This window comes from Lepisosteus oculatus, chromosome 22 (genome assembly GCF_040954835.1).
Source record: "Lepisosteus oculatus isolate fLepOcu1 chromosome 22, fLepOcu1.hap2, whole genome shotgun sequence".
Lineage (NCBI taxonomy): Eukaryota > Metazoa > Chordata > Actinopteri > Semionotiformes > Lepisosteidae > Lepisosteus > Lepisosteus oculatus.
In genome coordinates, this window is record NC_090717.1 from 2,752,297 (window position 1) to 2,777,191 (window position 24,895).

The 24,895-nt window shown below is 40.5% G+C and overlaps 1 protein-coding gene across 3 annotated transcripts in view; it reads right to left on the reverse strand.

Annotated features, from left to right (window-relative positions):
• The window catches only part of gnb1l (guanine nucleotide binding protein (G protein), beta polypeptide 1-like), a 32,936-nt gene that overhangs the window by 6,971 nt on the left and 1,070 nt on the right, over nucleotides 1–24,895 (reverse strand). Inside the window, exons 1-6 of one of the 3 annotated variants that reach the window (XM_069182209.1) lie at nucleotides 15,938–16,066; nucleotides 15,006–15,067; nucleotides 7,239–7,354; nucleotides 6,016–6,141; nucleotides 5,110–5,272; nucleotides 2,386–2,478 (exon numbers count right to left, since the gene is read on the reverse strand). In XM_069182209.1, coding sequence (XP_069038310.1) covers nucleotides 2,386–2,478; nucleotides 5,110–5,272; nucleotides 6,016–6,141; nucleotides 7,239–7,348 — 492 coding nt within the window. In that variant the 5' untranslated portion in view covers nucleotides 7,349–7,354; nucleotides 15,006–15,067; nucleotides 15,938–16,066. The other 2 variants (XM_069182208.1, XM_069182210.1) reach the window with 2 other exon arrangements.

Genomic DNA, 24,895 nt, shown 5'->3' on the forward strand with positions numbered 1-24,895 from the left:
AACAAATAAAACAACTGCAAATCAGTTCTCTGCCTCCCAGCTAGCTATTAAACATTACCGTCTGTTTCTCTGTGGCCTGCTAGCTGTAGCTAAGTGTAGGAGCCTCTTGATTGACGATGTCATAGGACAAAGGTTACGGAACCCCAGGCAGACACCTAATTCATTATATCCTCCGTTGGTCCTCTACAAGGAGGTGCTTGACTGGATTACATCTCACACTTGAGGAAAAGACTCATCTTGCACACCACTGGCAAGATCGAAGCACTGGAATCAGGCCAGAGCTCGAGATGAGGTCGCGCTACTGCAAGACAATAATCTTGAGTCTCTTCCGCCAGTCTCACAAACACACTGGAACTCTGCCTGATGACTCTGCAGACTAAGCTCCCTATTCATTTGGCTCTCTAGGCAACAGGTGAGGTTCAGATTGCAGGGAACGACCCTGCGGTTTTTACTATTTAAAATACCAATAATGGGTGTCTTTGTACATCATCAGTTTACATGTCCTTTCGATGATCCTGCAGCATGACTGTCCTTTAAATTATATCAAGGTCTTCTGCATTAAACCTGACCTGAAGGGCTACTATTTCACAGCTGGTTCAAAATGAGTGGAATCTGGTCTCAGCAACACACTGGTAAGCTTTACTGCACTCAAGACGTTGAGTGCTAATGTCTACATTACAAATAGAGGGTAAAGACTGTTTTTTTTTAATGAAATTTGCACTGGTTTCAAGGGGATCCACTAAGAATGTGTGGGAGTTATTTATTTCGTTTAAAAGTTTAATAAAAGGTGGATCGCACATAAGGAACAAATCAGAAGCATGAACATTGGCGTGATGATGTCATTGCGTGGTGATGAGCTGAGAGTGATTGATATCTGTATAGAAACGTTTCCTCCCAGCCAGCAGCCTGTGCTCATGTTAAAAGCCTCACACATCATACATCATGCACTCTCACAGCCTTAGTCTCTAGAAAACATATGGATGCAGTTTCCCAAATGCTCTGGCCCACCGTCTGGTCATATTAGCAGATAAAGAGGAAGCAGAAATGAATTGAAACTCATTTCCCATCAAGAGACTGCTTTAGATTTAAATTTATAAAAAACATGGCATTTCCAAAAAAAGCTGGGGTGGTTTTGGGGGGGGTGGTAAGCTTAAAGAAAATTGTTATTTAATATGGCATTTAATTTCCTTCAAAGACTAGTGGCTACTTCTTTAATGCAGCTAATAAATCTGAAAGATACTGCCAGAATAATGACAGAGAAGTCTTGTTCAAAGACTGAAGACAATAGGAGAATAAAACACAGTCTCTCTTTTATTCTAGGCTTAGAAGAAAGGACCACAGTGTCAGAAGGTAATAGGTACTTATTGCCTGAGGTATAGACAGACAATCATATAAATGCTATAATAAGACAACCTGGACTTCAGTTTAGGCCCATTGCATGCTGTTTCAGATTAACCCTTAAATATATAATCACTGCACTTTGCAGCAGTAAGCACCATGACAGGTAAAAAATGAAAGAATATGCTGATCTGAATCTGTTTTTCTGGAACAAAAGAAATTAAACTCTTTGGATAGGAAGGCTGAAACTTAGAATTGTACAGTGGGATAATTCATATTATTTTACTGGACTTCCTTTTAAAACACACAATGTTTTCAAACTTTCACTTCTGAAAGGGGTTCTGTAGGACAAAAGGCTGCTTTTTCTTGTCTCACACTTTGGAAGAGCCCTAAGAAGGACTGATTCTATGAGGCCAAATTATTAAAGTTTTATGACAAGACTGTAAGATCTTATCATAAGATACCATCACCACCCTGAAATTCTATTATTTTACCATTTACCTTTGGCACAAATGTTCTGAAGAATGGCAAATCAATAACAGTTTTGGATTTTTAAAGTGTCAGTGTTGTTATACTTCTGAAATATACTTGTAATAGATACTCTCTGCAATAAAACCAAGAATGACCAAATTCAGAAATGCAGATACTGTACACATTATTGCTGCCAGATTGTGTTTTGGTGATAAATCTACAGTTTCTGCCAGTCAAGCCCTGATTTATCTGCTTCTTGTAAAGGAATAAAATAATATATTCACACAATAATAATAATAATTACCCCCCTTTTGGTGGAAATGTATTGGAAGTGTTTACAAAACAGTACCCACCTCTCGGATTTAGACACCAGCTGTTAACTGATATATAACCGTGAAACTCGCTCCATAATTACAGTGCTGTGATTAACAATAGAAAAATGCCACATAAAAAGGTAGAAAAGAAAGTTTACACATAAATCACACAATTTGTGAATCATCCCTGGATTCATATTTGCTGACTGACAGGGCTATTATACCTGAAACAGTGTTTTCCTTGGGCAGAGCTGTGCCTTACCTGCCACAGCTTCAGACACATCGGCATGCCCAGTTTGGCTTCTGGCTTTAAGCTGCAGACTGGCATCTTACTGGGGAGTTCAATGATCCGCACCTGCAGTGAAAGATCCGTTTTAATCTACACACACTGCCTGAGCCTCCCTACTGTAGCTCAACAGCTGCCTGCAATGCCTCAGACTCAATGCACATCTGTACTAAGCTTTTTATGCATTTGCTGTGGGTTTTTTTTCTCACTACTACATATTTATTGTTCCCCACAACATATTTATTGTTATCATTTATTATGTTTGGAATACTGTGTTGTATTGTATTGTGTTGCCTGCTGCACTGTGTAAGTCCTGAGAGATCAGCGCACAGAAGAATTCCAATTTACATATACATATGGCAATACACTCTCTATTACTGTGCCATTTGAGATCCAACAGCATGAAACGAAAAGACCTGGTTAAAGCAAATATACAACGCAGGACCCCGAACAATACTTGAAACCTTATCCATCCGTTTTCAAACCGTTTCTTCTGCTTCAGGGTCGTGGGGGAGCTGGAATCTGTCCCAGCAAGAAACGAGTGCAAGGCCAGGTTGATGGAATGTTAAATTGTAAACCTATTGATCCCACAAATCCACAGCAGTATGTACACGGTACAATATTTGTTCTTTACAAACAGTTGCAATTACATGACTGCAACTTCCCTCTATGCTTTGTACGGTCAAATAACTGAACGGCTTGTGTGTGGATATTTTTGCCACCGATTGCTAGCAGTTGCACAACAAGCTGACTGACGTGGAGGCAAGACCATACTCTTTAGCAACCTCCTGGGCATGTGCAGTCGTGCCAGTTTCTGAACTAAGATGAATTTTTCTGATCTTCTATTTCCTTTTCGTCCTCTGCTGTCCTCCATCCGATTTCCTTTTGTTGAAGAAACCGTACATGTTGGGAGAAAAAAATAGATACTCGGCCAGCCTTTACGCTGCAACATTTGTAAATGCAGCACCAGCTGCTGAAGGGTGATTCCAAAGTAGAACAAAAAAAATCAGGCGGTTCTGTAGCTGTAAACGAGACTTTGCTGCACAGGTTCTGTAGCGGCTCAGATGTGAGATTTAAGTCTTCAGTTTAATTTCGGTGTATGTAGTCCAGCCCTGGTCTTTGTAAATATTTCACATTGTGTGAAGTCGCAGTACAGTAAACTGCAATCAAGAAAAAACACATGTAAATACTATAAAAAGTTATACCCCATCATTAAAAGAATGTTATGAACGCAGTAATTGCTAGATCTCAGCTGTTAAACCTCTCCAGCGTCACTGAAGCATCTGGGACGTATCTGGAATGTTAAAACCCATCTTGAGCCCCCTGCAGGGAGTCACTGTACACCACGACCAGCTGGACTCCGGACTCTGCTACCTGCTGCTAGTTTATTTTGTGGAATTACACTCATTCTCTGCTTAATTGAATAAAGAGCCTACTTGATAATTATCTCAACTTGATCATCATCTCATTCTCACTGAAAAATAAAATAATCCTGCTCGTAATCAAGTTATGACTTGATTATATTGCAGTGTGGCAAGATTCCTTCAGTCTTTCAACAGCCATAAAGACAAATAAAACACCATTAATTATTTTTTATAACAGTAATAACTACTCTTAATCTTGCATTAGTAAAGCCACAGGTATTCATCTATTGTCTGTAATTAATAGAGCTTAATGACTCCTGTTCTCCAACATACAGTTGACTTTTTACGACTCACATCCCAATACATGTAACCTAGTAAACACATCAGGAGCAATAGGGAATTATTCGTGGTGTTTACATCCCACACTTTCTGTACCTCACCTCCAAGGTTCATACGTCTAAAAACAACCTTCTAGGGCTGTAATTATAAAGATACATCTAATTTAAAACAGAATTCTACATCCTACTTAAAGAAGAATTAATATTTTATTAGTGCTACACATCTGTAATCCATGTTTACTTCAGGTTTCCCAACAAAGAGGGCATTAACAGACACTCTGCCTTAGGTGAAATCTGTTCCTGTGTGGCATACAACTACCCATAAATAAAACACCTACTCAATTAATTAATGTTTTAAAACATAAGAAATTCTGGCAACAATCTGCACTCAGTAAACACTCAACCTGCCCTTGACAGATGAGAAGTAAATTAATGGTGTCACTACTGCCTTAGGCCTTAATGATTCCCAGAAGAGAGCTGTCACCTTTTTATGTAAATATCTCAAGTTCATTACCTTCTACTCCTGACCTTGTGTACTTCACTGTCACTTGTGCACTCTTACTTGTGAAACATACAGAGCATTACTATTATTTTGTTATTATTGCTGCAGCTATGGATACGTCTATTACTGCTGTTGTAATACAGCTTAAATAGCAGAGAGGCAACCCAGTATTACTGAACAGCTGGACACTGGTAATCCACTGCAGTGATCAGGAGCTTGGTTAGCAATGTGAACTGGCCGTGACAGCTCTCTCGTGTGGAGTCCCGATGAACTAACAGAGGTGAACCCCGAAAATCTACACACTGAACCGACACTTGGCGTCATTTAACAGCACGAACCAGACAGACCCGAACCTCTGTCGGCATTCACTTCAAGAAATACTGTTTTGTTCAAATAAAAAGCGGTCATCCTGAAACCCTGGGATGCAGGGAAATGGTTGAATCCCGGGATAAAGCTTGGGGACGGCAGTCCAGGCAGGACCCTGTGCTGCCCTCACCTCGGCCAGCTCTTCTCCGGGAAGCGCCAGCAGCCAGTGTCCAGTCTCCCGGTCCAGCAGGGAGCCCTGGCAGAAGCCCACGTTCCCTGTCTCCAGGGAGTCTGCCATCACGCTCCTCCCCTCGCTCAGGTCCCAGGTACACAGGCGCATGTCACGGCCCTGGCTTTAAGAAACCCCTGTGAGTCCGGGCCTGCTGCGCCTCTCACAGCTGGGCTCCCTGCCCAGTTATAAAGACAAGACACTTTCCCTGCTGGCTAGCTGGAGGCTGAAATCAACGTGAATGTGTCCGAACAACAAACTGCATCCCACTTCTAAAACCAGCAATGAAATATAATGAAAATGAACTTTATTTCATGACATTTGAAAGTTATGTTCATTTACGGCCTGTCATCATAATAATGAAGTTGAATAATACACACATAAAAGTTTGAAAAGTTTGGTAATATATTACCAATGATTAGACCGCTTAGAAATACAGTTATTTAATGTCTATTCATGTAGCCTGTCTGTTGCAAAACATAAATACTGCAAATACTCTTCAAGGAAGAAATGATTGACTTGGTTTGTCTTTGTGATGCAGTATTAATATTTCTTACAGGTTGCCCTTTGTGAATGCTCTCTTTTGCAAGTCAAAACTACTATAAAATGCATTTTTCTAACTAGTCTACAATTAATCTAAAATACATTTATCTCTTATTGAGGGCTAATAAAGTATCAATGCACATTTATTACTGGACCTTATTATGCAATAATACTAAAATGTCTAACAACAGCACAATACCATCTGCCTAAATAATCATTCTCATGAGCATATAGTAATGCTGACAATTGCTCATTGAGCCCAGATCAGACAGTCATCACACACGGCACAGACCGGGTCTGAGAGACCTGCAGCTGTGCTCCTACCTTATCAGGGCATCTGCGGACCTCAGCGTGCTCAACCACAGGACAGAAGCCCCACCGTGGCCATCCAGAGTCCTCTCTGCACGGTGCGTAGTCAGGTTCCAGATGTGAATTGTCCCTTTGGCTGAGCTGCAAAGTGGTGGCTGTTATTTCGTTTCACAGAATGCACATCTTTAAGCATGCACAGTTTAAAACCTAGGAATGTGTGGCATCATAAAAATATATCAGTACACTGAAAATTGCAAGGTGGCAACAAGTAACATATTTCACAGTTATGGTACATCCTGGATGTCTGTATTGACTTTTAATGCCTATCACCTGATCTGGCACCAGTGTATTGGGAATTGCTCCAGAACTGCTGGAGAGGATCTCTTGATGTGTTTGTACAATACAGGGTTATCTGAACAAATAAGCAGCCTCCTCCTTAACACTAGATAACTAGAACACATTTGAAACTGGGACAGACCAATCAAGTTCACGAGACCAACATTTTACTTAAAAATACAAAGGAGAGGAAAGACACAGTGACAAAAGAGCCCTCGTTTTGGGTGAGAGTGCCCAGCGCTATCCATAATGTTCTGGGATTATCCACTTGGATTGCTCACCAACAGACCAAAACACAGCAGGAATCAAGCACGGAAGGGCCTCAGCGTACGTTTGGGGAATGGAGCTCTATTTTTCGTATTTGTGGAAATATTTCAAGTTTCCTTTTCAATCTGCCAGCCAGTTTGTCATTCTTGCTTAAATTTAGATGCATTCTTGCATAGGAACCAAAACCCGTTTCCTTTCAGTTTCAGTTTAGATTGGGAGCTTTCCTGAAGAGGCTTTTTTTAACGAGAATAGGTTTACCTACTGCGATAAAGATGTGTGTCTTCTCCCACGTATATTAGGGTTGACCAATGTCAGTAATTTGGTGGTGAAGGGTTACATAGTACGTTTTGGGCTTTCGAACTCACTTGTACTTTTGGGTCCAGAAATTTGATTTTGAGTTTGTATAGTACACTCTCGTCTATCAAGCTGTTTCACAGTCTTTTCTTAACCGACACACTGTTCACAAAAAAACTAAGAACCCATGTTACCTTCCTCAATGTCCCTATGTGTGATGACTCAGACTAGGGTGAGGACTGAGAAATACTCTATGACTGATTAACACCCAGGTTTTTAGAGGAGTATGTACAGTAATTAGGACAGTCGCGCCTCCCCGCTCTGACTCGGTGCACACGTACCCAGAGAAGAGCAGAGGGGTCACGGCGTCTCGACAGCTGAAGTGCAGGGTGTTGACTGGGGTGCCGGAGCCCCTCAGGACGAACAGAGGGTCCGGGGGCGGCACGGCCATCTCCCCCTGTGGGGAGAAACAGCAGATGAGCTGCCTGTCAGAAAAGACCGTTCTTGCCTTTCCTGGGAAATTAAAAAGTACTGTTAATCACCCATGGCAATGTAATACAAACAACATTTTTCTAACTTCTTCTTTTTTCAGAATAAAAGCAAAACCTGTTGAATCAGTTTTAACGCACTAGAAATACGCAGTGGAGGTACCTTATCAGTCCAATCTCCTGCTTAGTGTGCTGACAGGAGTGTTGTTCTGAGACTTTTGTAAAACCAGCAATTCTGAAAAAATGCCCTGTATCCTAGTGTCTTTAATTTCTTATAAAACAAATGTATTCTGAATAGTTCATGCTGGTATTCTGAATGTCACAAAGCCATAACTAAACAGTTTGGAGTTAATTTGGAGTGAAGGCTCCAATTGAGGTGATATAATTAGTAGAGAACTACAGGGATCTGATATAGGATCACTAGTCTTCCCAATTTCCCAATGATCTGGATTCTAGCAAAGTAATAAAATAGTGGAGTTTATAGATTATACCAAAATAGTAATGAGAAATATCTGTAGAAGATGCAAAGACTCAAACTGACTTAAATAGAATGCATAACTGGCCAGACACATAGTAGATGATATTTTATACAAATAAGAGGATGGAGACTTAGGTGTTCATGTTGACACTTCAGTTGCGTCTTCTAGATAACGAAGGGAAACAATAAAAAAGCAACATGTTAGGACTGAGTTCAAAACACATCTTTTAACTCGCTGCATATGAAAATTATACAATGCACTGGTAACGACCTTCTTTAGACTATTGTGTATGATTCTGTTCACCACATTGCAAAACCGAGAAGTAGTCAAGAGAAGAGCCAACCAGATGCATTCAAGGCTTAATCTCGTACAGTGAGAGGCAGGAACAGAGAAGACTCTGGCCTCAAACGCTCACAATCCACAAAGGCTCTGACAGAAACCCCATGGACTTCTTCAGAGTGAACAGTGAAAACACAGAGGATGCAAATGGAAACCTTGAAGAAGTGCGTTTTAAACTGATAACAGCAGAACAGGAGGCACATATTTACATAAAAGGTTGCTGGGGTCAATATATCCAGCCACAATGTTGAAGCTGACACCCCTGGCGCCTTTCAAGAACCTTGGATCAAATAGTTACTAAAAAACAAACAAGCCAGATGGGCAAAACGCCCCCCTCTTGTCTGCTGTCTGTTCTTGTTCTTTCTTTAATTTAGTGTCTATGTCCAGTTCTCCAATTTCTAATGACCATGTATCTCCCACTACACCTCTCTTTGTGTATCTTATATCCTCAGTTTGTAAAGGGCTATCCCAATAACTGTGTTCTTTTGGTTTTTTTACACCTACTGTAAAGCACTTTCGAGAGGCTACTTTCAAAGGCACGATATAAAATTAAGTGTATTATTCTTAGTAAAAACAAAACTACAATGGACTACAGGATCTGTTGCTGCTCAATGAAATTAAACTAAGTTTATAATAACAAAAAGGTATTTTCAAAAACACAGAGCTCGTGACTAAACATTACTAGCTCGCAATTAGATATCTTTGTCTAAATATATGAACTATAAATATAAATAAAGCCTATGGGCAAGAAGTGCAATTAAAAAAAAAATCAATGACACGTTGATTTTATCCTCATAGGATAGAAACTGTTACCCAATATATCATAAAGCATGTTATGAGACGGCTTAATTACTGTAAACATTACAAACAGACTCAAGATTTTTTTTTTTAGCAGCAGCACTTTTAAAAGAACAGCTCATAAGCTTTAATGTTTGCTGTAGGCAGGGCCTTAAACAAGAAAATAAACCGACCACAAAAGGTTGGTTAAGGCAACTGTGTGTCAATCTTCAATTAAAGCAGATAGATGCCTTGATCCAAATAACTCTGTTCTGATTTCCAGTGAGGGGTCTCCCACCCGAAGAATGTCATCAGAAGCAAAGGAAACTCTTCATCCTGAATTTTGATGGAAGATGGTGGGAACTCTCCACGCACTTCTCCCATAGTGTGATTTACCCACTTGGGCAGACCTGTTTGTTCACTTCACAGACCTGATTTCAATATATAATTATTATTTACCACATCTCCAAACACTGCAGGCTGATTCTGTGTTTAAAGAAAAGATCAGGCGAAGAATCCTCTTTGCTAGACCTATGTTTGCTCTGCGTCATGAAAATAAAAAATAAAAATCTAACAATTAGCTCAGGTCATATCCCCTCCTGTTTTAATGATCCTTCAAACTCCGCTTTTGGTCAGTTACCAAGAGGTTTCCTGCTAAGTGATTTACCCAGTAATTATGAGAGCCTCTGCTTTTTGTTTCTTTCCCACCATTCATTGATGTGATAAGCAGTCAGAGCTGAAACTGGATCCAAAGGCATTTTCAGAGAACTCATTTCATCAGGTTACTGGTTAAATTGTCCATGTTAATCTGTCATCCGAAGACAAGCTTCTGTCCAGCCTTCCTAATTAAGAAAGGACGTCACAGCACCCTTTAGAGAAGATTTTCCCAGTGAGGACAGTCACCCTCAGCTCTGTTCCCTGGTCCCTGGGGTGGGGAGTACACATCACTGCCACAGCGCAAGTACACAGACAGCCCCGCACTGTCCCAAACCTGAGCTAGTCATTACATGGTAATAATGAACTGTGAAAAATTAAACGAGGGGCCTCGTCAGCGGTTCAGCCAATAAAGGCTCTCTCTTCAGGCACAGGTTCGGCCCGGTGGAGGACCCTGGACTATGTCAGCTGACTGCAAACAGGATTCCCCAAGGGGTAGCACTCAACAGGCTCAGTGCCACCAGGATAACCGTTTCGGTGAGCTGGCCAAGAGTCTCAGGGCTCCCTGCAAAGAGTTTCCAGCAACATCCCCGGTGACTGAAGTGAAATTGTGATGTCAGTGAGGGGTGCAACTCTTTTTCAGTCAGGGCAGATAGGTAGGAGGCTCAGAGGAGTCCATCTGCACCTTTCATTAAATTTCAAATTGGGTGAGCATAGAACAAAAAGATAATAAATGATTGAATTGAATGACTGTTTCAGTAGCACAGTCATTGCATACATGCTGTGCATACACATGTACACAATATATACATGTTCTGCAGTTCAGGCTCATAAGCTGCAGCTAAAAACAATAGACAAGACTTGCAATCATGTTTGTGATATTGAGAAGGCAAAAGAATGAAAAGACAGGTAAGAGACATTTTTTCCGTGATTTCTTAATACATACGAGCAACGAAGTAAATCTTAAAAAAATAAAACATTCCTTTCCTATCCCCGAATCTGACAGAGAGCTCTGGCCGGGATAAAAGGTGGATTAACATGCCCGTGCTGCTTTAAAAGTCCTGCTAGCTCGCAGTGAGGAGCTGGTGACACATCTCAAACTGCAGGTTTACTCTCCAAATGTCAATCCAGGCCAGAGCTCAGAGACAAAGCTGGGGCCTGCACCGGCAGGGCTGAGCATTACACACTCCTACACACTGTCTGCGCCCAAGACGACACAAGACAGAACTTCTGAACGGGAGTCGGAAAAATTTCTATGGGTAATGTTTTCTACACAAACTGACTCGGCCCTACTGTTGCTGCCCGGAACCGAATTCATCAAGAGAAATGCACTTTAACCACATTCTCTACTGAAGAAGGACAGCAGAATATAGCTGTCAGTAGCTTTCTGTTTATTTGAATAATAAGGTATGCTAGACAACTGTAACTAATATAGGTCACGGAATTTTTAATTCGCATGCCTTTATTTAAAACAACTAAGATTAAGCTGTAAAATAAATACGTAAAGGAATCCTGTTAATATATTTTATGCCTTATTAGTTTTGAATCTCAGAATGCAAGTACGATGGTCTTTAAGCCCTGTGCTTATAGTCAATTCTGAGATCCAGTTATGCTAGAGAATTGTGTCTCAGCAAGTACTGAATAATGCAAAAGGAAAAACACCTAAGATATTACTACAAGTCTCTCCTCAAACTGACTGTGACTCAGTTCTGATTGCAAATTGTAAATTCAGGTCAACAAATCTTTTTGAGCATCACATCCAAATTATTTTCTTTCAAATATTTTACCAAACTCCTGATAGCAACAGGATACCACCAAACCAAAAGATGATCTCTTGCTGGTTCTACCCGTAGATATGATTAAATTTAGAACACTGCAACAAAATGATGGCCAAATAAAAGATCTACTGTCTTTTTCGTTGGCGAGTTAATCCTGACTGTTGTGCTTTAATACAGAATGCGATTTCTACTGCTTTTCAGACCTTCAGCACCCCTTCCTATAACTCACAGTGTTTCTTCAGCACTGTAAACTGCAAACCAGCTGCTCCCCTGCAAAAAAACAGGAATTACAGATATTGTCAACTTTAATACATATCTACCCAAACGTCCTTTTACAATAGATCTAGTCTCTCTGCCTCCAGTAGAAAATCCTGATAGACTCAGATGTAATGCAGGGTACGTCTTCAGCAGCTTGATGTTTAATAAAGGAAAAACAAAGTCCTTTTATATCTGACTCCTGCTCCAGAACAGCACAAGTCAAATGCAGGACAACGGGTCAGACTCTGCACCGTTAAACTGGACAGTGTCCTATTAATATTTAATAAAACATGCTAGGACACAAAAAAGAAAAAATGATTAACTTCAGGGCTTAAAAACCTTTACTGGAAGGTTTGATTCATATAACGGGAGTCAGAGTTTTAACCTTAAGCCCTCTGTCCCTGTGCTGTCCCTTCCTCTCTGTAACAAGGCAACAAAGATTGAAGGTTCTTCTCCCTGTGTAACAGATAAGACCGCAACAGTAATCTGACTCTAAGTCTTTGGATAAAGGCAGTTTGTCTCTTCTTGGCTCATCTGTCAACACCTCCTTGGTAATTAGGCCTAATTATGAGAGAGAGTTAGCTTCCCCTTCATGTTATTAAATAAGTCCAAGGAACTACAGCCAGGTGTCTTTCAACACGCAGAAGGGCTGGCGACCTTCAGATCAAACGAAGGCACTATCTGTGCCCCTGAGTTCCTTTCTTTTGGGGGTGGCGGTGGGGGGTTTGAGAGGTTGGGGAGACTGACTGGCAATTTTATTGTAGGGTTCAAAGATTGGGAATCTGCTGTCCGCATTCCTCTGCTGCATTTTTTTTTTTGGCCCTGTCCCTTCCTTTGGTGCGGGTGTCATGTGATAGGCAGATACCCACCTGATCGGGCTGCTTCCATATTTCTGTTCAAACTGGCCATTCATAAAAACACTAGGCCACTTATGAAACAAATACAAAAGGCCGTTATGGGAACTATATGCCTTGCTTGACAAATCCTATTATACTAAGTCAAGGTTGAAATAATATCTCCGACAGTTGCGATCCTATATGAAGAGAGCACATAGTGAAGTTTAGTTCCTGATGTTGTGGTTCTTTCTGGCCACTGGCATCTATCAAGCACTCTTCTGACAACCCACAGGAAATAGCTTTCCACACAGCCAATATAACACACTTATAAATAAGTACTATTAAAATACTATTGAAATCATTCAGGTTGTACAGTTTGCTATTCTTACACATATATTTCTCCCCATCCATTTTTTGCAAATTAATAGTTGTGATCTCTTGTGATGCAATTGACGATGTTAGCACGGAAAGCTCAGTCCAACCCTCCCTCCTTTTTCGTGTAATACACTAAATTTAAGAACCGCATAAGAAAAGAAGCCTATCGTTGTGAAGAGCCCTATTGATTCTTTTTTGCATATTTCAATTGGTAACCTCAATGAAAATATAAACTTTGGCTATGCAACATATTTAGAGAATGGCACTCTAGAAACCCAATAAATAGTGAAGTGGTAGAACAATTAAAATATACTTCGGAATGCTTCACAATGAAACTGAGCGAGCTACTATTTATTACTTGAAATAAAACAATAACCAAGCACGAATTATTTCTCATATTTGTATGCACTGCTGACATACAAGAGTACTTTTTTCGGCTTTTCACAAAGCTGTCCCAACGAAGCTTGAAATGCAGCCGAATTTGTGGCTCGGTTGTTAGTCATTTTCACCTTTAGTGAGCTTTTCTGCGGGGTCTGCCAGATCGAAAAGCTGAATTCTCTCAAAAGGAAACAAATGTGCTGAATGGGAACCCAAGTCTATTATAAAGTCCAGTTAAATAAACAAGGTAGGAAGTTCCTACGACGCACGCCCTTTATTGTGAAGAAGAAAATTCGGAATTTTTGCTGGAAAAACAACAGAATGAAAGATAGAGTGCAAAGCCAGACACAAGTGCCCCCACGCCCACTGTCACTCAGACCCTGAGCAGGGGAAGGTGCTGTATTGTTCCCCTCAGTGGCCTGAATGCTGTGCAGAGGAACACAAGATAAGGAGTGAATGGTGGCCTCGTTGGATTTGAAAAACCGATGGGACTTTGTTTCAGGGCCCTGATTTAGGAGGTTACTACTCCTTGTGGTCAACAGCTCTGTCATCCTTATCTGTTCACGTTATCATTAATTACCTTGAACAGGTGTTTCATACACCACTGCCTGTAAAGAGCTGTGCTAGGAGGCAGATGTACCTTTTTTTTTTTTCCTTTTCCAAGTAGTCTTTTCTTGGAAACGTGCTAAATCCCTAAGCTCCATAAAATATTGTTTTTCAGCAGAACTCACCTGCTAAGACATAATTTGTTTTGCTCACTTGGTCTCACCAGTGTTGACAGTCAACACTGCACTTGCTCAATCTATTGTGTCAACATGCACTTTGCAAAAACTCCTTACTTCTAGGGCTTTATGGTACACTAAGCTATACCTGCTCCCATTACCTTACATGACTTAGAATTTCTTATAGTAAAATAGTGAAGGGACTGTACATCCTCTGGGTTAACATTAATGACAATCTGGGGAACCAGCAGATCATGTGCCCAATCTCCTTAATCAATTTCTATGATTAAGAAACGGGATCTTTCATCTCATCCCTCCTTTTTGCTCTGTCAACACTAAGTCAGACAAGGACATGTACTAAGAACATTGTGGGGGCACAGGATATTAGAAAAGATGGTTAACCAAACTATCCCAGTGGCTATCCTACTTACTGTAGGATGTGGTAATCCATTTAGTTAAATGACATATTTTGATTGAATGTCGCATGTGAAAAGCTGACTGGAACTACTACACAATCGAAATAAAAGGCAGACACATTTCATATCACACGTGCTCATCGCCAACATAAGTAAAAAACTTTTTTTTTCCTTCTTAAATATTTTAAACTGTGCCTTTCGTGTCAAAACGGCGTTCATTTCACGATAGAAAGGCTTGCTGACGTAAAGGACGTGATGCTGGATTCAGGAAAACAGGTCGTATGTTCTTTAATCAGCACATCCAATACAATTATTCATGTTGTAGCGTTCTGCACTCTGGTCATGGAATTCCGGGTGTGTGAGCTGACCCTTCCCCTGGATCTGCTTCAAACATGCTCACTTTCGTTCTCTCTACCCCCTAAAAATGAGGGGAGACATATCTCTGTCCTCTTTCTCTAGCTCAGATGCTGTAAATTATCAAGGGCAAAGAGACCCCTGTGAACCCGTTCTACTACACTCACTTGAGGAATAAGGGTAGAGCGGAGTCTTACACTTTACCTGTATATATGTGTAAGTCAATTGTATAAACATCCGAATTCACTACGCACCTGATGAAAAGGCTTCTCAATACGGAGTCTCCCGGGTGACAACACAATGAGGTATGAAGACTCTGTAACAAAGAGGTCATTATTGAACACTCCGTGTAAAAACGCTTTTGAAAACATTAAAAAAACACGACATTGTTCTTAAATTTCAGCTTATTCACATCAGAGTGTCATCTTTTTCTAAAAGAGTTTGAAATTAAGTGTACATTACTTAAGAACTGGAGACAAGAATTTTAATGGCAAAGACTACATTAAAATAAATACTTAATTTTTCACGTGGATTCACATTGAATCCAATTGCTATCAGAGAAACGAAATGAAGCTGCAATTGAATTAAAACCTCATGTCTAAACTAGACTTGAGATTTTCTTTTCCGATAGTGCAAATCGTCATCTTTTTACATTAAAAACCAAATACTATCCGTAGTGCCTAAAGGGAGTCATGAATTTCTAAATTCGAATGTACATTTGGTAAGTATACTGTACATTCTGCTATTATAAAAAAAAACTGGAGAGAAGCTTCTATAATTCCTTTTAATTGCCACATTTCTGTAAGGTTAAGAAAAATCTGTATAAACTGCAACTTTTACTACGCTTACGTTTATAACTGCCTTTTCTTAAGCACGTGTATTACGCTATTTGAGAATCCTGCATAAAGGGTTTCTATCAAATAATGAAAACAGAAATGACGGCTTTCTCGATTTTAATGTAACAAACTCACTGCAAGACATACGTACAATAGTGTTTATTTCACTGGAAGTATAATAAAGAGAAACAGAAGATCGCGACAAACGAAGTCTACCAAACAATTTCACTACTGCGACTCATCCTGTGAACTGCAATCAAATAACATAACTTTGCTTTTTGAAAGTGCTTGAAAACGAGCTTAGCTGTTTTAACGCCAAGCTACTTCACTCTCATTTTCAGCATACACACCTAACTCATGAGTTCAGCAAAATATGCGACAGAGAAGCGGAAGGACCCAAACCAGAGCGTGGAGGCGACCTAATACATGCCTGATTGTCGAGGCGAAGGGAACCGTGCAGAAGAGCCGCGCGTGCTCGATGCGGCGAATTGCCACCTGTTGTCTATAGCCTTTTATTAAACGATACTTTCAAAATGTTTCCTGTCGCCCCCTTGCTTTTAGATTTAACATAATTCGGATACATTATGTTTCAATGACCACAGAATTAATAAAGTAACTGAATAGGGCAATTCAAATCTCTAATGCCTTTAGCGGGTGGATCAATCGGCAATCACATCTGTGAGAAACTGATTTCCTCACATTTTTTCAGGTGAATCCAATATATAAATATATGTTGCCTTTTAAAAATGCATAGACCTAAAAGGTCAACATTTGGCTATCTTAGATTTTTTTTGTATTCATGAAGTAGGCACAGCTGCTGGGCTGTAACCTAGACAGCAGTATTAATTGTACATTTTTGTCTTTGTGTTGTTTAATATTACAGTACAGTGGTCAGGGACACTGGGCTGTAGAAGGTACTGTCTTTCATGTGGGACATTAAGCAAAAGTCCTATTCTGTCTAAATTCTGACTGAAAAGGTCCAAACATTGTATTGGATGCAAGATAAAGTAGTAATTGAACTTAAACTGGCCCTTAAAGAATTTTTGCTAGAAAAGGCAGATATAAAATAGGATGGTAATTAAGAACATGGGGATCCAATACAGATATTTTTAAAACGGGTGTGACAGCAGCAAAAATTAACTTTACAGGAACAAGAATGGATTTCAGTGACACGTTTATAATAGCACCAAACGCAGAAAAGGCAGGTATGAGCAGGGGTTTGGGAAAAGGTAGTAGGTCTTAGAAAAACCCAAACTGTACAAAATGAAAATAAGTTAGACCTTCATAGGCATGTCTTCTCTTTACTGGGGGTCACCTGAGCAGGAAGGAGCAGTGGCTATACTTGTGGATTATAAACTAGTACTTCACATTATTATTATTGCTCTAGCTGTATATGCAAATACTTACTGTATACAAGAAGTCAAGTAGTTAATCACTGTGGGAAGAAGGTAGCAATAATTTTGCTGAACTTTCCTAAAATATTTAAACAAGGTGATTCACCCTTTAGACCTGATATCATGGAGAAAAGCTGGGGTATGCGAAAAGACAAATTCCTAATGCAAGAAATTGTATAGGGCTAATAAAGAATCATTATCATTATCATTATTATCATCTGTTTTTTGTCATGTGTTTATACGTTTACGTTGTGGTTGTTTTTAAAGAAACCCTTTGAAGAACCTCGTATCCGTGTTCATCACTCATTGAAAGGCAAATTACAAGCGTCCTGCTCGTCACAGCTCTGACGGGGAAGAGAGACAACACTAGCACAGTGAAAAAAATTAGTACAATGATTTTTCATTGCTGCTTCTGTTTTGGTTATCCTACTATGATTTCTGCATGAGTTCTTCTTTAAAAAGGCGTTAATTCTCTGGAGATTACCAATGAAAGCTGTTGACAGAATGCTTTTTGCTGCTTATTTGAATCAAAAGCATGCGTATTATCACAGACACAATTTAACCATCAGGTCTTTTGTATATTAATCACATTTATATGTTAAAATTCAAAAAACCTGATATGATGTAGAGAGTTTATAAATAGTGTATGTCTGTAGATACATAAAAAATGTAAAATTAAAAATGTAAAAGTATTGATTTGTGAATTTAGTTTATAATAATAATAACGACAAAAACGTGAGCTGTAATGTTCTTTAACCGACAGTTTTCAGAGGAATTATTAACCTAGCCTTGGGTATTCTGCAGCTGACAGGGTACTAATACATTCTTTTATGCTTTACTCTTAAATAGGATTAGATGGAGCATCCATTTAGTGTAGCAATGTTTGTTAAAGTTTTCTTCAACTACTCATTTCTTTGTAGAAACCCAAGGTACCACAAAGACACAAAGGTGATAAATGAGAGGAAGTCACTTGGTCTATTTTGCTCATTTGGTAGCTGGCAGCCTGTGATGAAAAAAAAACAAAACTTTTGTTTGTCCTAAAGAAGTCTAATTCAGGAAATGAATGCTAGGCAGGTATGAGCTATAAGAGCCTTTTATAGGTATTATACCATACAAACAAACTGCTCTTTATTTTTTATGCTTTTTCAGTCGTATTGGGGAAAAGAAATCCTTAGGCCTTTAATCCACAGAGCACACAGTGTTCCTTTCATTAATGCACTGGAAGAAACCTCTATTTGTCCATTCCTATCATGGCAAAGCAGGTTTCAAGCTCGGCTGGGTTTGAGTTATAAGATTAGGTGAAACCAGAGTGTTTTAAACCCCTTTTGATGCCCTGGATTAGACCAAAACCAGGACTAGCAGTGCCTTTCTCTGGGAAGCTAAATTAAACAGTAAGCAATATAGGCTGTGTGTCAACGCGCAGGTGTTTGGGAAAACACAAAGAGAAAAAAAATGAAATCCGTTGGGCTCTCAGAAAAGCAAAGCTGGGAAAATCTTGGGAGATGTGTATTAGCAGCCGAGTTCAGTAAAGCAGGTATTTTCCTTGCCAGCTTCAAAGGGGAGACTCTCCATTTCAGAATGTGAACAATAACATGAGTCGGTCTCACTGTTGTCCATACGTCGCACCCATTAATCTATATAAATTGAAAGGTGAATGTAACATTTTTCTATACATATTTATTTCTTGCTTGTTGGATACTGAAGCATGGGTAGTTTACTGGGTAGAGCACTTCTTTTGATGAGCTAGGATGCCTTGCAGCAGGGAAGAGTAACTGTTCATGTGCACTCATGCCTGTAGCATCTGGGAACAGTAAGAGGTGGGCACACCACGGTTTCCAATTAAGGCGTAGCAGGCTAACTAATTACAGAAAGTGCAGGTCGAATGATCATGACCCCCGCCAGGGATGCTGTTAAAAAGTAGCTGCTGGCACGGCCCACACCAGCCTGCATTATTAAAAACGGTGCAAAATTGTGAATTATTTGTGGAAAGCACGGCCTTCTCGGTTTACCCTGAGCGGGCAACAAAGGCTGCGAAGGTGACCGAGGGTGTTGCACTCTCCCTGGGAGTGAGACAGCCATTGTTCGCCGTGCCAGGAGGGGAAAGGAAATCCCTGGACTAAGCATGACCCTGAAAACCTTACCTTTTCCCTGCACAGGGCAGACGGCTTGCATTACACCAAGCACATCATGGAATTAGAACAGGTTTTACTTAAGGTACACCACGTGCTCCAGTCTGCATTTCATGAATTGCATTTCAGTCCGCAGAAGCTGGGAGAGCTCCTATTCCTGGGTTTAACATACAGGGCCAATGGATTTATGGAAGTATTTCTGATAAATCAACTAACGGAAATTCCCAAGCTATGGGCGTACTGTATAACAGATCAGAGAAATGAGAGTGAACTTCGGTATTTTGGTCAGTGCAGAGTTATGTTTTTATTTCTAGGAGAAAATATATATATATTTCCATGTTGTATAGTCATGCTTAAATACACTTTCTAGAAACCAATATTGAAAAATCTGATAAACGTTGGTAATTTTGTTTTGCGGAGTTATTTCAATCAACTCCTGAAACAAAAGGTGAAAAAGCCAGTCTTCTGTAAACCCATTGTTGTATCCTAGTCACACAAATCGCATTATTAGGGATACCGGAGGATTTTCCGAGACTTTTGGGCGATTCAAGGCTCATAATTCCTGCATGATTAAGACATGACTCTTGCAAGACAAAACCAGCTACAGTGCACCAAGATCCATCAAATGTACTTAGATAGACCAGAGGTCTTTGTCAATCTCATTGTTGGGTGTAACACTGGTGTGTTGAGGTGACTACATTAATTTAAACAAGACCAAAGTATAAGTCACCAAATGAGCTGAGGCTATTTAGCTCAGTATTCTTGCTTATAAAGTACATTCCTATATTAGTGTATATATAATTTGCCTAACATTCTATAAAGCAGTCTTTGTGGAACATCAAAACCCAGCAGCACAAGCCTGCTGTTCTACACTGTGTCAGCCAGCTCACTGCCTGTTACAGAGCACAATGTAGCCTGCTGGCACTCTCCATCTGGGTGTGTCAGGTGTGCGAGTGACCAGACAGCTCTGCCAGGCCAGCACAGCCTGGAAACAAGGGCCGCACGCTCACAGGCAAGAAACGTTTAGCCTCTGTAAATGTGAACTTGTATGAAGCTCAAACTAGTAGCAGCTGATTAACTACACCATCAGACAGGCACAAGCAAAGCACACTGAACCATCTGCCAGCTGCAGAGCCATCATTGGTCCGGGTTCAAAGCCGTAGTTGTGAAGAGGGGCTGGCCTCCTTCAGTTTTTCCTGCACATTCAGGCACAGTTAGTCAGGCTGCAAACTGCAGTCTTCTGGAACAGCACGAGAATGAGATTTCTTTAATACATTGTGCCAATCCCTGAGAGAGAAAACTACCAGAGCAAAGTAAGAGCTGACCTCAAAAAGAGTAAGAGACACATTCTTCTCTCTCGAATGTCTTTCTGGAGATTGTTCTCGAGTTTGGTGCACTCGATCTGTTTTCAGCCTTTTCCGAGTTGGGAAAAGCTGCTTTAATGGAATACAAGATCAACGCTCACCAGCCAGAAGGCTTGGATGAAAATCTGTCTTGTATCAGAGTGATCCCTCAAGGAACACCTGTTCTGTATGCAGGCTTTCAAAATCTCACCATGTCAAGGTCAGTGAGAAAGAAACATCTTCCCTCCCACATCACCAAACTGGCTTAATTAGAGGGTGTGGATGGTGCTGTATGCATACGAAGGTACATTTAATTGAAAGATGTCTTCGCCCAAAAGGTCAGGAGAGTATAAAACAAGCTACAAGTCAGTCGATATCCTGACTTTCCTCTGGAAAAGGCAATTCTCATTTGCAACTATTATCATGTTCTTATATAAGTCACGAGATTGGTGTATTGGACATTTAAACCTTTAAAAGTGTCCCTCTTTGTAGTGATGAGCCATAGAGTAACCAACCAATTGAGCACTACGTCCAAGCACCTCATGAGTCTTTAAGAGGTAACAAACACTGTGGATCAATGTCCTGAAAATGGTAACTGTTTAAAGAAATGTCCTAAAAGTGAATCGGGAAAACGTGTATTGAATCTCTACTAAGATTTGAAGGACAAGCACCTCGTCTCACAGGATTCACAAAGAGCTGGATATGTCAGCAGCAGATCCAGTTTGGTAAAGCAACTAATTTACCAACTAATTAGAGTCAAAGTGCTACTGACCATGTCAGAGGAAACCACAATTGCAAAGAGCCTGTTTCTCCTTAATAGTAGTTTAAAGTTGACAGGACCAATCTTTTTTTGCAGTGGTGAACAATGAGGCCTGCTACATTAAGTGATCCTTTGATCTGATACTCCTTGTGTTCTTACAGCAGAGAATTAAGCATCTCCTCCCTCATCCTAAAACATAATGCCAGGACATGCTGCAACAACCCTAGACTTCTTAGTCTAAAAGGGAGTGAGCTGTAATATCAACAATGACAATCTTTTGTTTAATTCCCTCTTTTTTTCCCTCTCCTGCGGGAGACAGCCTATTTATTAGCTTGCTAATACCTTATATAAACACGGAGAGACGCACGCATGTTTCAAAATGCCAAAGAAAGGGGGTTAAAAAATGCAAAACTTTAAACCCAGGCAGCTGTTTTTTTTTTATTGATTAAAAACAAACAACTCAAAGTGAAATGTAGGTGTGACTATAGAGCAGGATAGTCCCGGAGGGTCTGCAGGTTTTCATTCCTCTGCTGCTCTTCAAGACCTGACTCTCGGCTAAGCGGGACCAAGGCAAGATTTCCCAAAGCCTTCAGCTGCTGAGAACTCCAAGAGACCTTTAAGACTGGTGCTGCGTGCTTGTGATCCAGAGACTGCCGCAGTGCCTCCCAGCAGCCTGAGCCTCTCCGGCTCACAGTTTAGATGGGACGAGCTCAAAATCCGGCAGAAAGAAACATTACAGGACCACCGAAACCGCTTTCGGTGGGAGTGCATGCTCAGAAACCATCTAAAACGATTGCACCGCATTCTTTCAGCACACAGGATACCAAGCTACCCATCCCGAGACTTCTCAAAAGCACGCGTTTTTGCTCCAGCCCCCCTTCTCCCCCCCCACCACGTGCCTCATAGGGCTCGGGCGGGAATTTGCCTCGCTATTTCCGAGAACCCCTGAAGCGGAGGGACGCGGTGAGACTGGAGACGTCTCAGAGCCAGCGAGCACTGGCGGGCCGTGGGGAAGGGACGGTGGCGGAGCAGTCCAGCAGGAGACGGGACAGGGAGATGGGGCACAGCTCGGGGAAGGGCCAAACCGCAGAGATAAGAAGACCATTCCTGATCCAGGGAATGGGAAGACTGGATGGGAAGATCTGGATCAGACGCTGCCAATCTTATCACAGAGATGCAAACCTCCTTTCTGATTGATGATGTGAATGTTACAAGTTCTACTGGGCACTGTTGACTGGAATAGCCTAAAGCAGCTATTTTTCAATGCCCGAGAATTGCTATGGTAAAACACTAGTTCTGTTTACTATAATACCAGATTTTTTTATTAAAAAAAGGGACCGCAGACTCCATATACAATTATGCCCTTTAATTACACATTGCCTTCTCTCCCACTGTACTATCATTAGTTACAAATCAGAGAACAGGAACTGTTTCTGCAATACCACAATCTAATTGCTATCTGATATACTGCTTATTACATAGTCCTCATGCAACCACAAATCTCATCCACAACAATATAGCTCCCATTTGTTTCCCTGCCACCTTTTTACAGTGGTAGTGTTCATACAGTTTGCATTTAAGTCTTTCTTTTAAAATTATGGCATTTGTACTCCTAAATCAAACAGCATAATGCATATTTTTGCTCCACTGTAAAAATCACAGAAGGGTGAATGGTAGCAGTCCTACATTCATGCACAAGACAATTAAAATTGAATGTCTTTAGATCAGTTTATGTTTTAAGAATTTTACTGATCATTCATTTTAAGCACATCTGAAAATCAATTGTTCTCCGTGCATGTTCAGCCTGACCCCAATATGCAACATCAGAGGGTCATTAAATACAAACTAGTAAAAGAAATAAAATGCTTCAAGACAAAAGAGCATGCAGTGTTGTCAAAAAAGCGTGCTTGAGCCAGTGGTTTAATGTGACTGTTATACATCACAGTAATGCCTGGCTTTTTAAAACCAACTTGTGGTTTCTCCTCTGAAATTGGAGTGTTTAATATAGTCCAAGAATTCCTTTGTCCTGAAGACAAACTGAACATAATGAGAGCAAATGTTATTTTCCTATTTGCTTTCTCCCTATAAACAAACCACAAGCACACTGACATACTGAACTGTAAGCAAACTGCATCTCGTCTACAGAAAATGGCTCCTATCAAAGCAAGATCAGCTGCCACAAAGAGATGGAAAGAGAATGTTAAAGAAAAATAGGTCTGCTGTCAGTTTAGGGTTTTTCAAACTCAACTTCCATTTATATACTGGACGCCAATGGTGCAGGGTTATGCATGAGCAGGCAAAACAGGAAACTGAGCATAAATCACTACTACCGTCAACAGAGCTCCAGGCGATTTTCACATGCCATCAGTCAATTGTGCTAAAGAAGCCCATCAATATGGCAGTGTCTGCTCTAAGTGTCAGAAGAATATTGTCTATTGGTCCTGCCAGTCAATCTGCACACTAATGTTTGGCTGTAAAATGGTGAATAGTGTCAAGGAAGAAGATAAGCCAATGATTTATATCTATCTGTGTCAGACTGATAATACAGAGCTACAGGCAAGAAGAGACTAGCTCCATTTGGCAAGAACCTATGCTTAAAAAAAGATACAAGAAGACACAGCATCAAAAAATGAATGCCCGATTAAGTTAATCAGAGTTTCAACTACAGAGATGTTCTTCATTAATGCTCTCAGGAACATACAGCGGATTATTTCCTTCTTTAGTCTGACAGTAGATAATACACTGTGCAACTCAGATTATCTTGCAACACAGTCCTATTTGCTGGACATTTGCTCATGTTTGGCCTAGTAAGGTCTTAAATTATTTGCAGTAATTCAAATAAAATGTATATATTATTTGCAGTACATGGTTATTAACCTAATCTAAAAGACTGGCCCTTGTGTAAAAAAACTGAATAAGATGTTAATGGTATAAAAAACAAAAGGTTAAACTCTCCCAGAAACAACTGGGTAGTGATTGGACGTGGGCTGGCTCAATGAGTGAATCCCTCACTCTAACTGCTGGTCGAGATGAAAGGGTTTTTCACCTTTCCAGGCTAGGAGAAACAAAAACTAAACAGAATTTTGTGACAAAGTAGGAAAATGCTTCTAATTACAAAAGCAAGATCAACACATCCATGACATGCGCTGTCACACAGGCTGTGTGGGAGTGTTGCTTTTAAAAACACTTGGGAGGAAAAGCTTCCTATTTTTCCAAAGGGCCCCCTGGACAGTCTGATGGTCCTCAGGAGGCCAAGTGGAGTCCTCACAGCCCTGATTACATGATTGCAAGCAGGAGTCCCCAAGTATGGGTACGCGAATGGTTCAGCCACCCCCAAGGATAAGCAGGCTCAAGTCTGCTGTGGCTCACTGCATGACTGTGGCCCCTGTGATGTGCAGAGAACCTGTGAGCTTACAGTGATGTCAGTGAGCGCCACCTCACTACTCCATCTAACTCTTCTGTATGGCTCTGTGGCAGTCTTACTGTGGGAAACAGATGCTGTAATAAATAAGCAAGGATTTCAACAGAAAGTGCTCACCATCCTCATTCTCTTTGCCCTGGTACAGGAACCGCAGTGGTGAGAGGAACTTAACAACTGTCAATTCTAATTTAGCAGGCAGTTAAAAGGAATAAATGAGCTGGATTCCACATTGAGCTCTGGATAAAATAAAGAATGTGCCCT